Source organism: Electrona antarctica (genome assembly GCF_951216825.1).
Source record: "Electrona antarctica genome assembly, chromosome: 8".
In the NCBI taxonomy this organism is placed as follows: domain Eukaryota; kingdom Metazoa; phylum Chordata; class Actinopteri; order Myctophiformes; family Myctophidae; genus Electrona; species Electrona antarctica.
Window position 1 is genome coordinate 42,618,682 of NC_136789.1, and position 16,364 is coordinate 42,635,045.

At 41.0% G+C, this 16,364-nt stretch overlaps 1 protein-coding gene across 2 annotated transcripts in view; it reads right to left on the reverse strand.

Annotated features, from left to right (window-relative positions):
* Positions 1-5,420: 5,420 nt before the first annotated feature.
* The window catches only part of LOC306928531 (vascular endothelial zinc finger 1-like), a 129,770-nt gene continuing 118,826 nt past the window's right edge, over positions 5,421-16,364 (reverse strand). For both annotated transcript variants that reach the window (XM_079508734.1, XM_079508735.1), the window contains 4 exons: positions 12,800-13,563; positions 10,279-10,348; positions 9,580-9,739; positions 5,421-7,651 (listed from right to left, as the gene is read on the reverse strand). In XM_079508734.1, coding sequence (XP_079364860.1) covers positions 7,293-7,651; positions 9,580-9,739; positions 10,279-10,348; positions 12,800-13,563 — 1,353 coding nt within the window. In that variant the 3' untranslated portion in view covers positions 5,421-7,292. The remainder of the gene's footprint in view (positions 7,652-9,579; positions 9,740-10,278; positions 10,349-12,799; positions 13,564-16,364) is intronic.

Sequence of the window (16,364 nt, forward strand, 5' to 3'; positions counted from 1 at the left end):
GGTAGTATAGCAGGGGTAGGGTAGCCTAAGATTTAGTCTCGTAGATATATTTAATCGATTGTCACATTTTCAATCTACAAGAGTCTTTAAAAGGCTTCATTTCCCTAAGGATCCGAATGTTAGAGAGGCATACGGGGTGCTTGTGCAGTATATTAGTCCGTAGTTTTCAATAAAGAAGTGTCTTAATCCCGTTTGTGGCCGAACGCCATGTTTTCCCTCTCGTTTACATTGAACGTAATTTCGGCTTTCGCCGGATGCGCCCGATGCGCCCCACACTACCGCCATCTATGGGCATTGGGAATTTGCGACATAGCCTAACCGTAAAAAAACCCATCTTTATTGAAAACTACGGACTAATACCATACTAATACCATGATTAATACATTGTCGGTAGGCCACGTGGCCTATCTAAATAGGCAACGTGCAGAACTGGGTAGGATAGTGTTTTATTTCCAAAAAGTGGCGATAATTTGTGCCATTCCCATGAAATAACATATTAACAAAAAAAGAGACTGGCCAAAATTGATACATACACAGGAAGCATTATTTCTGCAAATCACGTCTAACTTGACGTAGCGGGCAGCTTTATCACTATAGATGTAGGTTTTTAATGGTTTTTATCGTCTGTCAGCTGTTAGGAACATGATGGGCCGCATTGCAATTCGGGAAATATAGTTCTTTGGGTTGCCACTGTCAAACCCAAACCACAGTAGCCTACACGCGCCATACACTATAGTGGCAGTAACAATTGTGACAACAAGGCCTGGAATTTCATCACTTTAGGGGAAAAGCCACTTGACCTTTGTTGTTTTTAACAAATTAGATGTCATCATGTCATCAAGGAAATCGCATAACAAATCCATGGGAAAAATGTAGGTGTTTGTGAATTATTTAATTTGTAATACAAAGTATGAAATTCATAAATGAAAGGAGTTGTATAGGCTACTGCAAAATACATTGGTGTCTAAAAACAGTAGGAGGAAAATAACCAATTCTAGGCTACTATAAACCCAACATACATAGTTGACCATGAGTTCCCCATGGGTCTATATGCTGAATATGTTTGCAATAATATGCAATTTTCATAGGATACAGATTACTCGGCCCAGATGTGCCAAGTGTACAGAGAAAAAAAAATGCAGAAATACCAGCTAGGTGCCCATGCAGTGACTGTTCTGTTGAATACCATCCTGAATGCATTCAAAATGCAACCTAAGATGGTAGTGGAAGGCTCCTAAACTCCTATGGAGATGTGCACTGATACAGTGGAAAATATTGAAACTAAATGGTAGGCTATATCTAAAATTGTCTACTATAGCCTACCATAATGCAAGGGTTAAGAGTGCCTACTCTGTATAAGTGAATGACAATCAACCCCACACTCACCAGGGCAAGAGGTGGCTATACTTTACAATACTATTTGACCATAAAAAGTACCCACTAACTTGTCTAATAATGTGTAATGACCAATTGTTGTTAAGCTTTTTAGCCTAGGGGAGGTTGGCAAAATGGCAAATATATTTTATGAATAAAAAATAAAACTGCATAATATGTCTGTGTAAATATATCAAATATACACCTCAGGTTCACTTGGGTGTATTCTTCTGTGGTGCTGACTTAGTGAAAGTTCCATAGGGGAGAGTATTTTTTTTTTTAAATGTTCACAGCCAAATATGATGTAGGCTATGTTAAGTTATATGCCAAACCTTTGATATTTCAGATGTGATGTGTCGTGTGTGTGTGTGTGTGTGTGTGTGTGTGTGTGCGTACATACGTTGTATTTGTTACAAAAATGTAATAAATACTTAAATACCTATTATACAAAATGAAATTATTCAAGCTTTATTGTTTTACTTTGTGTGCAGCATGTTCTGATGCTTCCTTGTATAATTACATATTCAAACCTGAACAGTGTGTCGGCAATCAATCAAGCAACAATGTATGAAAGATACCCTGGGCAGTGGGCACACAAAGTGATGGCAGAATAGAGGCACTTAATTGACAGCTTGTTGGTGTGACTCCCTGAGCTGAGGACATGATCCTGTCCCAGCCACTTAAGCTGTTCATTCTGTCATGCTATTGGACAGTCAGTACACCACATGTACAGTATAGTGAACCTAGCAGCAGCACTGCAAGAGATTAAATTAGAACGTGGACAATCTGATTGTGTTCTTTGGTGAAAATAATCTTCTGGGCAAGATCTCCATGGTCTGCAATGTTACTGTGAGGGACATTCCATTGTCATGGTCAGAACCATAGGTCACACACACACACACACACACACACACACACACACACACACACACACACACACACACACACACACACACACACACACACACACACACACACACACACACACACACACACACACACACACACACACACACACACACACACACACACACACACACACACACACACACCTGGTGTGGACCTGGTGAGACGTAGGAGAGGCCCGGACAGGAGTCAACCCACAGAGCCTAGTCCTTCCACGCACCAGATTGATGCGATCCTCCCGCATACCCAGTCCCGGCAGAGTAGTTCTGGAGGAACGGATTGTGTGGCCCTGGTTTTTCCCTAATGGGACTGGTCGAGGGTAGCTACTGGGACGTAAGTCGGGACTTTATCTCCCCGGCTGGGTCACCTGAGTGAGGGGTATGATGTTGGGGGGGGGGACACTGGGGAGGTACTGGGTGGGGAGGCACTGGGGGGACACTGGGGAGGCACTGTGGAGGCACTAGGGGGACACTGGGCAGTCACTAGGGAGGCCCTGGGCAGACATTGGGGAGGTACTGGGGAGGCACTGGGGGGACACTGGGCAGACAGAGTTGGGACAGATTAAAAAAATATATATATGGCGCCCGAAGCGGCTGCTTCGTCGGCCTGTAGGAAGGGCCGGGCCTGGATACATCACTGAGGATACGTCCCAGGTGCATCCATATGATGTATTTTTGTTTTAAGGTGTTTTAATTGTAGTTATAGAGGGAAATTATATATATATATATATATATATATATATATATATAATTATTTTTTTATTTTATTTTTATATTTATAATGTGGCATATTTGACTTATTAGATACAAAATACTAAATAATAAAAAAGTACTTAAGGAAAGTAGGCTACAGAACTCAAGTAATGTACTTTGTTACTGTCCACCGCACCACTATATGATCACTAATCAACATTCAGGTTATTTTGGACAACATTAAAACCACAGAGGCCACAGATGAACCGGACTGGAATAAATACATGTAGACAATGCCATCTAGTGGACGATACCTTTTTTTAAATCATTTCTTTATCCCATTGTAGCCCATTTTTCACCCGTGTCAATTATCTAATGTAATCCTGGGCGCTACACTTCCTCTGCCAATGCTTCCTTCTATGCATGAGGAGTACAAGCTGCTTCTTTTCACCTGCCAGGGGAGATAGTTAGGTAAAGTTAGCTTAAGTTGTGGCAAATCTGCAAAAAAAATGCTTACCACTAGCTTTCTTCACAGATGTGTTCATAAAGGTGTCTACTATCACAGACAAATTTGTTCCAACCCAACTCCCTTGGGAAACTTTGTGAAAGCTGCTGAAAGTTGTGGTACCATTATCAACCAATATAAGGCAAGAAATTCCAAATTTCATTATACTTTAAGTAGCATGTGACATGTCAAACTAGGGGGTTTTCATGATGCTGAATCCATTCCAAGCATGAGTTTTGCACGAAAATACTCCTTGGGCTAAATTCGGCCATAGCCACTTCCTCACATTTGTGATGACGGCTATGGGCATTTTTAGGTAAAGGAGTGTTTTTTGTGCAAAACTAATGCTTGCAATGGATTCAGAATCTTGAAAACCCCCTAGTTTGACATGTCACATGCTACTTAAAGTATAATGAAATTTGGAATGTTTTGCCTTATATTGGTTGATAATGGTACCCCAACTTTCAGCAGCTGTCACAAAGTTTTCCAAGGGAGTTGGGTTGGAACAAATGTTTCTGTGATAGTAGACACCTTTATGAACACATCTGTGAAGAAAGCTAGTGGTAAGCATTTTTTTTGCAGATTTGCCACAACTTAAGCTAACTTTACCTAACTAAGAGTATACCCGGCCGGACGTAGCGTGTGGAAGGAACACGTTATTCCGACCAGTTCCTTTCCCCTCCATCAGGCACCCCGGCTGGCCAGGGGGAGGCAGTTTAGAGACCAGGATTACTGCATGTTTGTTGTGAGGGTACCTACACACGGGGAGAACATGCAAACTCCACACAGAAAGGCCAACCCCGCCTCGGGTATTGGCACTGATGAGAAGAGAACACACCCCCAGTGCCCAAAGCATCGCCAGCGGGAATCGAACCCAGGACCTTCAAGCTGTGAGGCGACAGCACTACCGACTGTGCCATCTAGTGTACGATACTTAATACAAAGAGTAAAACTAAACAGATGCCCAATTTATACTCAGTAGATGAGCTAGAGCTAGACCGTTGCTTGTCGAATGAGAGCAATAAGAACCATTATTACACCGTGAACTCAATACTTAAACAAATAAGAGCCAGGGAACATATGGTTTCCATCAGGCAGAAACCTCATATCTCTAATGTTGATAAATTGATGCCCATCTCTATCTTACTGGTGTCAAACAAAAGTTGCAAAAATAGCAGCAATAACAATCACAAAAATGTTTTGAGCTTCTGCTCCTGCTACATACTTTTTTTTTTATCCTGAAAAGTTAAGTTGTGGACAAGCTTTCTACACCATCAGCAACAATAAAACGCATATCTCATAACAGTGTCACCAACAACCTGGAGCTTAAGACATTATACTGTGGAGGCTTGTCTGTTATGGACCAAACTTATCCATGTACCTTGTACATATGCTACGCAAGAAAATAAAACATTTCAACAGGTTGTCAATTGCAGAAATATTAATCCTGTTTTCAGACTGCAGGGGGAAAATAATATTCCAATGCTATTAGAACTGTCCATACTGTATATCTTCTAATCTGGATAGGCCAAAAAACACCTTTTGGACCAGGTCCCAATAGTACAGTTTCTGCCCCAGAACTTGAATCCACAATAGTAACCAGGTGCAAAACATCGTTTTCATGGCTCCAAGTACAAAGAAACACATTTGATAGTTTTCTTTTATTTAGACAACCCAAATAAAAGGCACATAAAACATTGCGCATGTTTATGTAATAATTTGACAAACATACATTTAAAAAAAATGTAGGAATGTTTGACCTTTCTGCTAATCAGAAAGCCTAGCTTCTCGTATATACAAAATTACCATTCTTAATGTTCTAATACAAAAGTTTTATAAAAGGTTATTTAATCTTTTACGTCTATTCTAACTACCATATCCTTGGAACTAAAATAGTTTTGTACAAAGATATACATTCAACTGCCTTCACAAGGGTCCTAGAATTTCCTTAAAAATAAAGAAATGTTTAATTCCACAAGAAATGTTGAATCACATCGTTTCAAATTTGGCAAACAGGTTATCATAGTGTATCTACATAAATGCATAAAAACAAAAAGTTACACTAATATTTTCTTTGAAACAAAACTCGGAAACGACAAAAACATGCATATTGCATTTTTTTTCCTTTTTTTCTTTTTCAGTACACAATGAATCAACTCAAAGCTCAGAGCTGCAACACTGTCAGGATTAAAATGGCATTCAGACAGCTTATGTTTTCACAGTTAAAATGTTTTTTTGGGGGGGCATGCAACTCATGCCTTAGCCCGTGGAGGTGATGATGGGCAAAGTCTTGCATTTCAATTCATTATACTGCAGCCTGTGAGGTGCCTGACTGAATTGGCAACAACATACCTCCTAAAAGAACTAGCCATGTAGTTTGTCAATCACTCTCCATACGTTCATTAGTGTTTCCTTAATACATGAGTCCAACTCACCAAGATCACACCTATATCCAGACTTAAAAGACTGATCTGGACACTTAATCGAATGCAAGTTAAGGGTATGGGAACTATTATAAAAAAATATTTAAATGGACGGCTATACTGTATGTGAAATCTACGCAATTCTTTTGGCAAGAATGCCAAATGTTTTACGCCAATCAGGACTCTCAGGAGTTTCTCACATGTAAAATGCCAGAATAAAGAGAATTTCAATGTGTGTTGGACATAATTAGCAGTCTGGCAGAGTCTGCCACGCCAACACTGCACATACATGTATGAGCATGTGTCAAAATCTCTTGCATCTTGCGTTTCCTGAGTGGAAGCTTCCTACTATTATGTTGGGGTATTCACTGATAAACAATTAAAAAAAATACTTGGGTATAAAGTGTTAAATCAAAATGGTGACCAAATGAGAAAAAGAAAAGTTGAACTAGAAGGGCCAGATCGTTGTGTGAGTTGCAGTGCTTTGCCAGTAGATTGCCCTCAGGTTTACGGGCTGGGAAAGTAACAAGGCTAACATTTGATCTTTGATAATACTGCTGTTCAGCTATATGCAGGATATGCTTTCAGTGCAAGACATTCCATTCTCACTTCATGTAAAATTGACCACAGCTGATGGACAAATTAAAAGAAGAAATTTGCCATTCGTTTAAAAAAATAAAATAAAATAAAAAAATAGTAAAAGACAAGTGTCAAGAAGATATCCACTTAAACAACAAAAGCACAACGTGTGAAAATACACTAATATAACTGTACAAGTTAGTCACTGTACCTCAAGAGCATACCTGCCATCTGAAAAATAAAAAATGACAGGTGCTGTCCCTTTTACTAGACTTGTAATTCCAATAACATTAAGTCATATGTAGCAGGCTAGTGTTAAAATAAAAAGGGGATAAAAAAAAACATACAAAAGAACACCCAAATGCCTTGCAAGAGAACTTGTGGAACATCGTAGTAGCAAGTTATTGCTTAAGTCCATTTTGGAATACTCCCATTTTCAAAAAAGGTACGGTTTATTTATTTATTTTCCTATGAAGCTTCCTAGGAGTTATCCGATATCAATCAAATCGCAACTGGAATGATGACATCACAGTTTTAACACTCATTAACTTACTACAGTACATCTAGCTTTCACAGTCCTTCAGATTAAAACAAGATAAATCCTACCTGATTTCTAGCCAACTGCTCTGCTTCTCAGTGATTTAACAACAGCCGAGGTGCAGCTACGCGCCAGTGAGTTCCTCTCCCTAGTTGTGATGAAGTAAGGAGGGTCTAAAAGGGTTGGGCTCCAGGTACAAATGATCAGTAATTCACCAGTTTCTCATTTTACTTCATTATCCCTTAAAGACCTCCCCGTTGTATTGTGTTTTGCTTTTACCAGGGTTGGCCAGAGGGTAAGACCTGGGACAAAAAAGACATGCTTTCCATGGGTCTCATAATATTGAGAGGCCCAGCTATATTCATAGCCATGGGGGAGGATATTGCAACCGGGTGGGCAATATTCATGGACGAGAGAGGGAGGTTGACAGAAGCAATGTTGATGGGCCCGTTGATGGTGATTGGGTGCTGAAGGCCGTCTGGTGTTGTGATGTTCACGGTGTTGGTGGCAATGCTCATCTGTGCCGCTATGGTGACGGCATGGTTTATAGAGTTGCCCCGGTTCATCGTAGTGGTGATGGGGGTGGAAACAGTGACAGGGATGGCTGAAGCAGAATTGCAGACTTCGTTGCTGCCTAGAAATCCCAAAGTATGTTTTAAAACAGTAGTCTGTAGCTGTCAATACAATTAAAACCAATCAACACTGGATAGCTACCTAGAGTTTACTGTCAATGTTGTCTTGGCAAAACACATTACTAAATTATGAGCATCGTTATAGGATTTTAAGGCAAACAATATCAGTCAAAACACTTTGGAAGATAATACTGATGCAACATTTGGAAACAAAATATACAGATGCAGCCTTACCAAACATAGTTTTTAAAAGCATACAATATGTAATATTTCTATGCATTGCTAGCATGAAATTAGCTGAAGAAAATCTAAATGCAATTAACATCTATAAGTTTTAAATACAAGCGTACTATATGCCTGGGGTAGCCGATTTCGAAAATATTCAGTCCAAAACAAACTCGTTTGTGCTCTCATACAACCTCCCATGAATAAGGCAAGAGACACTCAGCAATTCACACCCAAATCTCATCACTATTGATGGTATTGTTCCATTGAGGAAATCATGTCAGATATATTTTCATGTTACTTTATGCTAACGACGCAGTAGGAATATATTATAGTAGATAAGGACAGCATGCTAGATCACAGGTGTTCAAATTAGTAAACTATGGTAGGAAGAAACCAGGGAGGTTTCATACTTTTTTTTTCATGGGTTATCCCACAGATCAAGTTTATTGTCATTATTTTTTTACCATTATTATATTGCATTTAATTTAATTAATTGTAGGACCTTGCCTAAACAGACTTTTTCCCCAGGCAATTGGTTCTGTTCATAATGCTCACAAAAGGGAGCAACATACTGTATGATTCCAGGGGAGAAAAACCTTCTAAATCTATCCTGGCACTATGCTTAAAGGGGTATTTCATTTTTTAAACTGTTCTGGTGTCTACTCTGGCTTAGTCTGGCTAACGTTTTTACGTTACTTGATTTAATAGTAACAATTTTAACCACTCATTGAAAAACACACAACCCGTCTGGTTCTGGTGACTGATAGTCTTTCCAATGTGTGAGGTGCTGTATTTTTTCCAATTCATTTTTCAATTTTTTATTTATTTATGCATCATTTCATTGTGAAATAATAATTAAAAACGTTGAAGAATCACGCCCCACTCACACATACAGGACGTGAATCAAGCAACTTGAAAACTGTGGGGGCACCCACAATAACAAGAGTAGGCTTTAAAATTACCCTAGAAGTGTTTTATTTATACTTTATTGTTGTCGTCTTGCATTGAAAGTAGCCAAATATAGCTAAAAAATGACTTAAAGATGATATCGCATCACTGGAAATAACACATTCAGCCATTTGTAGTCTTTGACTTTGACTTTGTTGCTGTAATTGAATATAAAATCATGTTTTATTTGCTCCACTTTTCTTCTCCTTTGTGTACAAACACAAGCCAATGCCTTCAAGCAATATAAATGTGGAACATGAAACCAGATTTCTGCCACAAGCTAGCCACTTCTTTCAAGCTGAATGAATCCTTAGTACGCTAATTGAACTCGTTATGCACTATAAAAAATGGTCTTGAACGGTGGGATGTGGTGTACAATACAAAACAATTTACCGTTTACAAAACAATTTACATCCATTCAAAGTGGTTGGACAGGAGTGTTGTAACAGCTACACTGTTGAAAACAACTAAATGATTTATAACTGAGCAATAACTGAGCAGGTACATGAAAAAACATTTTCATGCGCCTTTCATGTGTTTTTTTTTTACCTGACTAAGAGCTCAGAATCGGAAAGATTGTATTTGGAGCATATTATGAGTGTGCCGGTTCTATTCTTTTTCTCTATGATTTCTAACCCAGCACCCCCCAAGTTGGAATGCAATGTTAAAATTCTGAACTTTGAACATACACTCTAGTATTACAGTTCATACAATTAGAATTTGTAACGAGAATTGAAATCTGGGTCTTACATACCTTTATTACAGTTAAAGTTGGACTGTCCATGAGTCTTTAGATGGCTGGTGATATATGCTGCACTGAGCATCTTTCCACAGATGCTACAAGTGACTTTCCCTTCATGTCTGATCATGTGGGAACGGAGTCTGTCTTTGGTAGCGAAAGCGGAGGTACAGGCCTGCAAGCACATAGAGGACAAGGTCAAAAGTCCATCCATGGTACCAATTCGTTAGTAAAATTATTTGCCTAGAAAAAAACTAGAACATTTTATTCTAATAAGTCAGCATTTTCGATCCACAAATCAATCACTTATTGCTGATTTGGGAAGTGGTCAGAAAAGGGCTAGAATCATGTCCTTCTAAGCCAATTCCATTTTCTTTTTCTTTTTTTTCTTCTTTCTTTTTTTAAAGATATTTTTTTGCGGCTTACGCCTTTTATTGGTTTTTGAAGGGACAGACAGTAGGCTGACAGGAAACGGGAGAGAGATGGGGGAAGACATGCAGTAAAGGCCGTGTCGGGCTCGGGAGTCGAACCCGCGGCACACTGCGACTGGATTACCAGTCGGGTGCCCAGACGGTTACGCCACCGCCTGGGCCGCTAATTCCATTTTCATAGGTAAAAGACAAATATTTGCTGCTGAAAACCATTCTTTGTTAAGAATCATGGACATGTCCAAGATTATAGCTGAAATGTTTAATTAACGACAGTGTATCTTACCGTTACTTGACATTTGAATGGTCTCTCTGAGGAATGGACATGCTTCACATGGCAGCTCAGGTGGTCTGGTCTATATGGACACAAGAGGAAAAACAAGGTCATTATTGGTAGGGCTGTTTATTACTACTTTTTACTAATCATTTCATTAAAATGAAATGAGGCAATCAACTTTTTACTTGCAGACAGTGTATATTTTTCACATTCAGAGTAAAAGGAAGAAACTCAATTTCACTACTGAAACATTACTTATGGAGCTCGCGTATAAAATTGGTTTTAAGGCAACACACATTAAGGAAACACAATCACTTATAATTAGCGCTAGTGTAAACCTATAAGCATGGCATAGAAGCCTAAAGCTGCATTATATTATAACTATTAGAATAGACTTAATAAGGTCAAAAGCACTGGCAGCTGATCCTTCAACAGGAAAGCTTCACACTGCTGGGAAGTTTTTATTCCAAATGGGAGCCATCAAGTGGAATCATCTCAGTGACGCCATGGACCGGAATCGTGTTGTTTTGTATGAGTCTGTGTCCCACTGAGGAGGACAGTCGTCTCCAGACAGTGAATGTCGGACTAGAAGAATGGTTGCATGGCAGTGAGTCAATGTTGTGTTATCCAGTCCCCCCACTCTCACAATCCAGTATGGAGCAGACAAGTCTCTACTTCACGTCACTGTGGAGGAAGCAAGCTTAAAGCTGCCCTAACATCACAGCCTGGACAGAGGGCACACTGTTTACTTCAGTATGAGCACAAGACCTGTTCTATGAGCTACAAATACAACTTTTATTTCATTTCACATTTGATTCATATTACTCAATATAGATTATTAGCGATTCATGGGTAGGACTGGCCGACTGGGTAAGCACTACTAGTATGGTACTACTATGAATCAATTTCTGGGAAAAGCATTGTTTGCTTGAAATAAATCGCGCCATGCTTAGCTGCAAAAAAGGGGGGGCTAGTGAATCATGGTGTGTGTGATATGAAATGTCCAGTACCTCCCTAGTGCCTCCGCAGTGCCTCCCCCAGTGTCTGCCCAGTGCCTCCCCGGTGTCCGCCAAGTGCCCCCCCAGCGTCTCCCCAGTGTCCCTCCCAGTGTCTCCCCAGTATCCCCCAGTGCCTCCCCAGTATCCCCCAGTGCCTCCCCCAGTGCCTGCCCAGTGTATCCCCAGTGCCTTCCCAGTGCCTCCCCAGTGTCCCCCAGTGCCTCCCCAGTGTCTCCCCAGTGTCTCCCCAGTGTCTCCAATAGCAATACAAGAGCAATAATACAAATTAATCTTAATTTATTAATCAAATTAATTAATTAATCAACATTTTCGCGACAGAAGGTCCCCCCGTGCCCAGCACCATGCCAAAGCATTTTCCTGCAGGAAAAACTGCTTTGAGTTATTTTGGTCTAGCACTGGTTATATCAATACATGAGGCGAAAGAGATGTGCATATCCCTACCTCTTTTCAACTACTACCAACACTGCCAGAGAAGAGCTTTTATTCTGACTGGGGCTAATTTAAAGGCCCTTGAATGAAGCTTCCACAAAAGGTGAGAAATAGGTAATGCAATTACAAAAACTCTGCTTCTGCACGAGTGCCGACAGCAGAACCGATCCCATAACCCGAGAGGACGGGAAGGTCGGCTGAGACACAACCAGCCTCTGTTTTACCAGAAATTATTTTGAGATGATAATCCACAACCATTCTGTATCTATATGACAGCCGAGGAATCACCATGCCACATTCTCCCTACTGCTGTTGCGATCCACTCCAACTATCCATGAGAGAATAATTACATGGACAGGTACAGGACACAATATTATGGCTGAAAAATAAGTTTCATCCTTGTTTAATTTTCCTTCACCAAGCGAGCAACATGAAGGCTGTTTTTTCCAAATAAGAACATGGTAAAGTTGTGTAATCCACTCAGTTGCCCAAAAGATCATTTCTAGTTACAAAACTCAGTAATTGTCTTTCTCTTGTTGTATTTTCCCTCCCTGTCACTGCAACACATGCACACAAGATGCCAGGGTTGCTACTTGCAAGACTACATATTTTGATGATAGCCTACGCACACTGTTCTCTCTGCCAGGCTGGACAGTTGTGGTCAGAGACTATGTTTTCTCTTCTGTCTTTCCATGTGTACATTTTGTCTTCCTGTGATGAACAGTTAAAACTCTGGAACTGTTGGACCGACTGCCGTGAAACTTTGCTACTACTGACTGACTACATGACATGACAGACACATGGTGTGGTGTGAGAGAGCTTAAGGTAAGAGACAGAGTAATGATTCCCGTTTAATCTTCAAACTAAATTCTTAAAGTGAAATAATTTAGTTATAGCAGAGACTGAGACACACAAGAGCAGCTTTGTGCTCTTCGTGCATGCAACTAGTCTGGCCCGCATTAAGTTGCATTGCATTTGACCTATTCCGGGGCCAGGACCAACAATGAATTTGACTGACACCCCCTGACTGACACCCCCGCCATTCACTAGAACTATACAGTAAAAGGTTACTTTGAGCCTACCTGGAAAAACCTTTCCCACATACAGGACATACGTAGGGCTTGTGCACTCCCCCATCATGAGAGCGAGCGTGGTAGGTCATACGGTCCTTCCTCTTAAAGCGCTGGTGGCAGATGGGGCACTCGAAGGGCTTCTCGTCTGAATGGGACAGCTTGTGGCGGTTCAGATGGTAGACATCACGGAAGGCTTTGCCGCACATCTCACATCCATGGTTTTTCTTAACAAGCTTAGCAGGCTTCTTGACGGTGGTCTGCTGGGGCATGTTGCCCATTGCGGACGGCGTCATGATACTCGAGCCCGAGGACACAGAGGTGGTGGCTGTGGTGAGGATACCTGCAATGGTGGAGATGTACGAGGGGTGGCCGCTGTTCTCTCGTGGCATAGTGGAGATTAGGGGCACCATGGTGGGTGCTGTTTGGGCGGTCTTCTTGGGCCGCGACACCATCTTGATACCCGTGTGGCAGGACTCATGGCGTCGCAGATGGTAGCTATCGCGGAAGGCCTTGTTGCAGTAGCCGCAGATAAATGGCGTTTTGCTCTTGTGCTCCTTCTTTACTACGGGCAAAAGGGGCCGTCCACCGCCGCCGCCACCACCACCATTGGCCCCATGGTCTTTATGGAGCTCAGCTGCGCTGACAGGGGGCTTCTGGTCCAGCGGGATGGGAAGAATGGGCTTCTGGTCAATTGGCTCAGCTTGAGAATTGAGAAGAGGCAGCAGACTATTCTGGGCCATGTGGTGCTGGTGGTGAAGGGCTTCATTGGCCTGCTGTTGAAACACAACAAATAAAACGTGGTTATAAATACATTCAGAACAAGGATTTTACTCTAAAAAACCCGCCTTTCATTTCCCTGCAAAACCGGGAGGTGAAATCTTCCTTTACTACATCACCGTCATAAAACTGATCTCTTTAGAAGCGTTAATATTCTAACCAAGATGCATGATGAAGTCAGAAATTAGAACCGAACATCCACGTCATGATCAATCACCACGGAGGAAATTTTTGATTTTAGCGATCCCATTTAATATTAATCAATATCATAAGTGTTAATATGAATAAACACAACTTAGTCAAATGCTATGAAAGCCATTTCTAAACATTTCAGTGCATGTAATCAAGTGACACATGAACACATGTGACTTAAAATAAGAGCAACACATAAAAACTGGTTAGGTTGAGGTAAACACCTGCCACAGAATGGCAGCAATGCTGGAGCTGCAGTGGCCATCGGTCACTTGACTATTTAAAGTCTGTCAGACGTCAGTGTGATAGATAAATACTCACTTAAATGTGGAAACTAGAGGTAAAAAACTGACAGTATCACTATTTAATTAACTTTTCTTCTCTTACTAATGTAATAATCGCAATGGGCTCAACAGTTACTGTTCAATACTGGGGTTAAAAATGTCTCACTTCAAATTGAAGTTCAAAACTGTGAATGCTCCTTTTTGCCATCAGTATTCAGTCAAATACAATCAATGACATCCAGATGCTATAAATCTGGATCCCATTTGTGAATTGTGATTGTGCCTAAATATTATATTGGGCCAAAGTGCCTCTTGACAATTCACATAAAAACAAGGGTATGTGTCTGTGATGTGATTAGTTATACTGTGGTAGTGTGGTTGCTTTATCATTAATGACACACACAAGTATGCCAAAGAGGCAGAAGATTCTGTTGAATGAAAAATGATCCCATCATGATGCTGATTCATCATGTGACTGCAAAACAGGCCTTCCAAATTAGGGGCGGGTATGGTCCAGCTTAGTGCCACTAAGGGTTTTAACAGCTGGCCATCAGCTCAGCTAAACTGGGGGAATTTGGGAAGACATGGTTATTTCCCACTGCAGCTCACTAAACTCACAACGTTCCACATTATTATTATTTTAAATAAACAACAATGACAATCTAGCCTCCTGACAGAAGAGACTACAGATCCTTGCATCCGTTAGCGCAGCCATGGTTCAAAGCCAAATTAGAAAGCATTTCCAGGAGAGACTTCTGAAATAATCTGGCAATTAAGAGAGAAACTTTGCTGTGGCTGTACCGTACAAACAGACCAGAGGTCCCCCAGCGAGAGAGAAGATTACTGACGTCAAACAGCTGACGTCTCACATCCACAGAGTATATTACACACTTCATCTCACGCAGTGCTACAGAGCCCGCCTCTGTGGGGAGTTATATGAATGATTGTGGACTGATTTTTTTTTTTTACAAGGTCCTACATACTAAAAGTGTGAGAAAAGCTGTCTTTTAAAAGTGCACCTATTAACATATGGCACCTAAACATATGGCAATCAAAATGGACATAACTTGTATCTCTACCAACAAATGCATTAAGGTCAAGGTGAGATGCCTGACCTTTCCCTTTGAGGTTCATTCATCCACGAGAGGCAGCCAGGAAGACAGTTGAACAGTAGACAGGGTGAAAAGAAAAATGAATCCTGCTAGTTTCTCCTTTCATCTACTCTATTGTGAAAGACACAAATACGGCCTGTGATGCACTGTGCTCAGCAGGAGATCCTCCTGTGCGTCTTCACTGATTTGGTTCCTCTATTCATAGGGCAGATAGCCTACATTGTTTATCCACACACCACCCGGCTAAACAAGCTCACAGACCCAGGGGAACCGAGTGACTCACTGAGAATGCCACCAAAGCGCTGCAGCTAATTGTCTGAACACCTGCTCAGTGTGCACACACATGCTACCTTCCAGGATTAGTCATTTTTGACTAATGTTTTTTGTGTGTGTGTGTGTGTGTGTGTGTGTGGGGGGGGGGGGGGTTGGGATCAGGGATTCCCAGCCGACTCTGCCGAGACCCCTTTTGTGAAAGCTATGAACAGCAGTAACAGTTGTACGGCATGCAGCCCTGGCCCCACAGAGGTGGACAGCCTAAATCCTAAAGGCTGCTGTGCCTTCGCGCAGCGCTGAGCACTTGGACATAAATGTGATGGGACAACTTTGGGTCACTATCATAAACAACATCAAAATGGGGGAGCGTCCTGATGACGTGAGAGGCCATGTTGTGAGTTAAATTCCAGCCTGTTCCAGACTTCAGTTGCATCACGCTATGTTTTTCTCCTGCTTAGTCTAGTGAAGCATACAGCCCAAATTTGGAGATTAAAAATACATAAATAAAATAAGGCAAAAAATGGTGGAGAAAACACATTACCAGTCAGAACTGGTGAAACTGGTTAATCTAAACCTCTGTTTAGTGTTTATTTGCTTTGAAAGCCTAAGGCTCCTTCAGTGTTTCTCAAGTCTGTTTAGTTAACAAGAGCTCACGTGAAACTTTTGTAATTATACAGTAATAATGAGCAGAGGTATGATTAGTAGAGGTCAAGTTTTGAGATAGGAATACTCAAATATAATCTTTCTTTTAACTGGGAATGGAGAGTGTCATGTAAAAAAAGGTTAATTTGTCTATCCTTAATTAATTACCATGCGACCAGCAACAATGAAATCAATGAGTTAAGCCTCCAGATGGGAGAGGTGTTTACTAGTGTGACTCACAATTGTACAGGCCAACAACCCACTGGAAGTATTCCCGTCAGGAACAGGGCACAA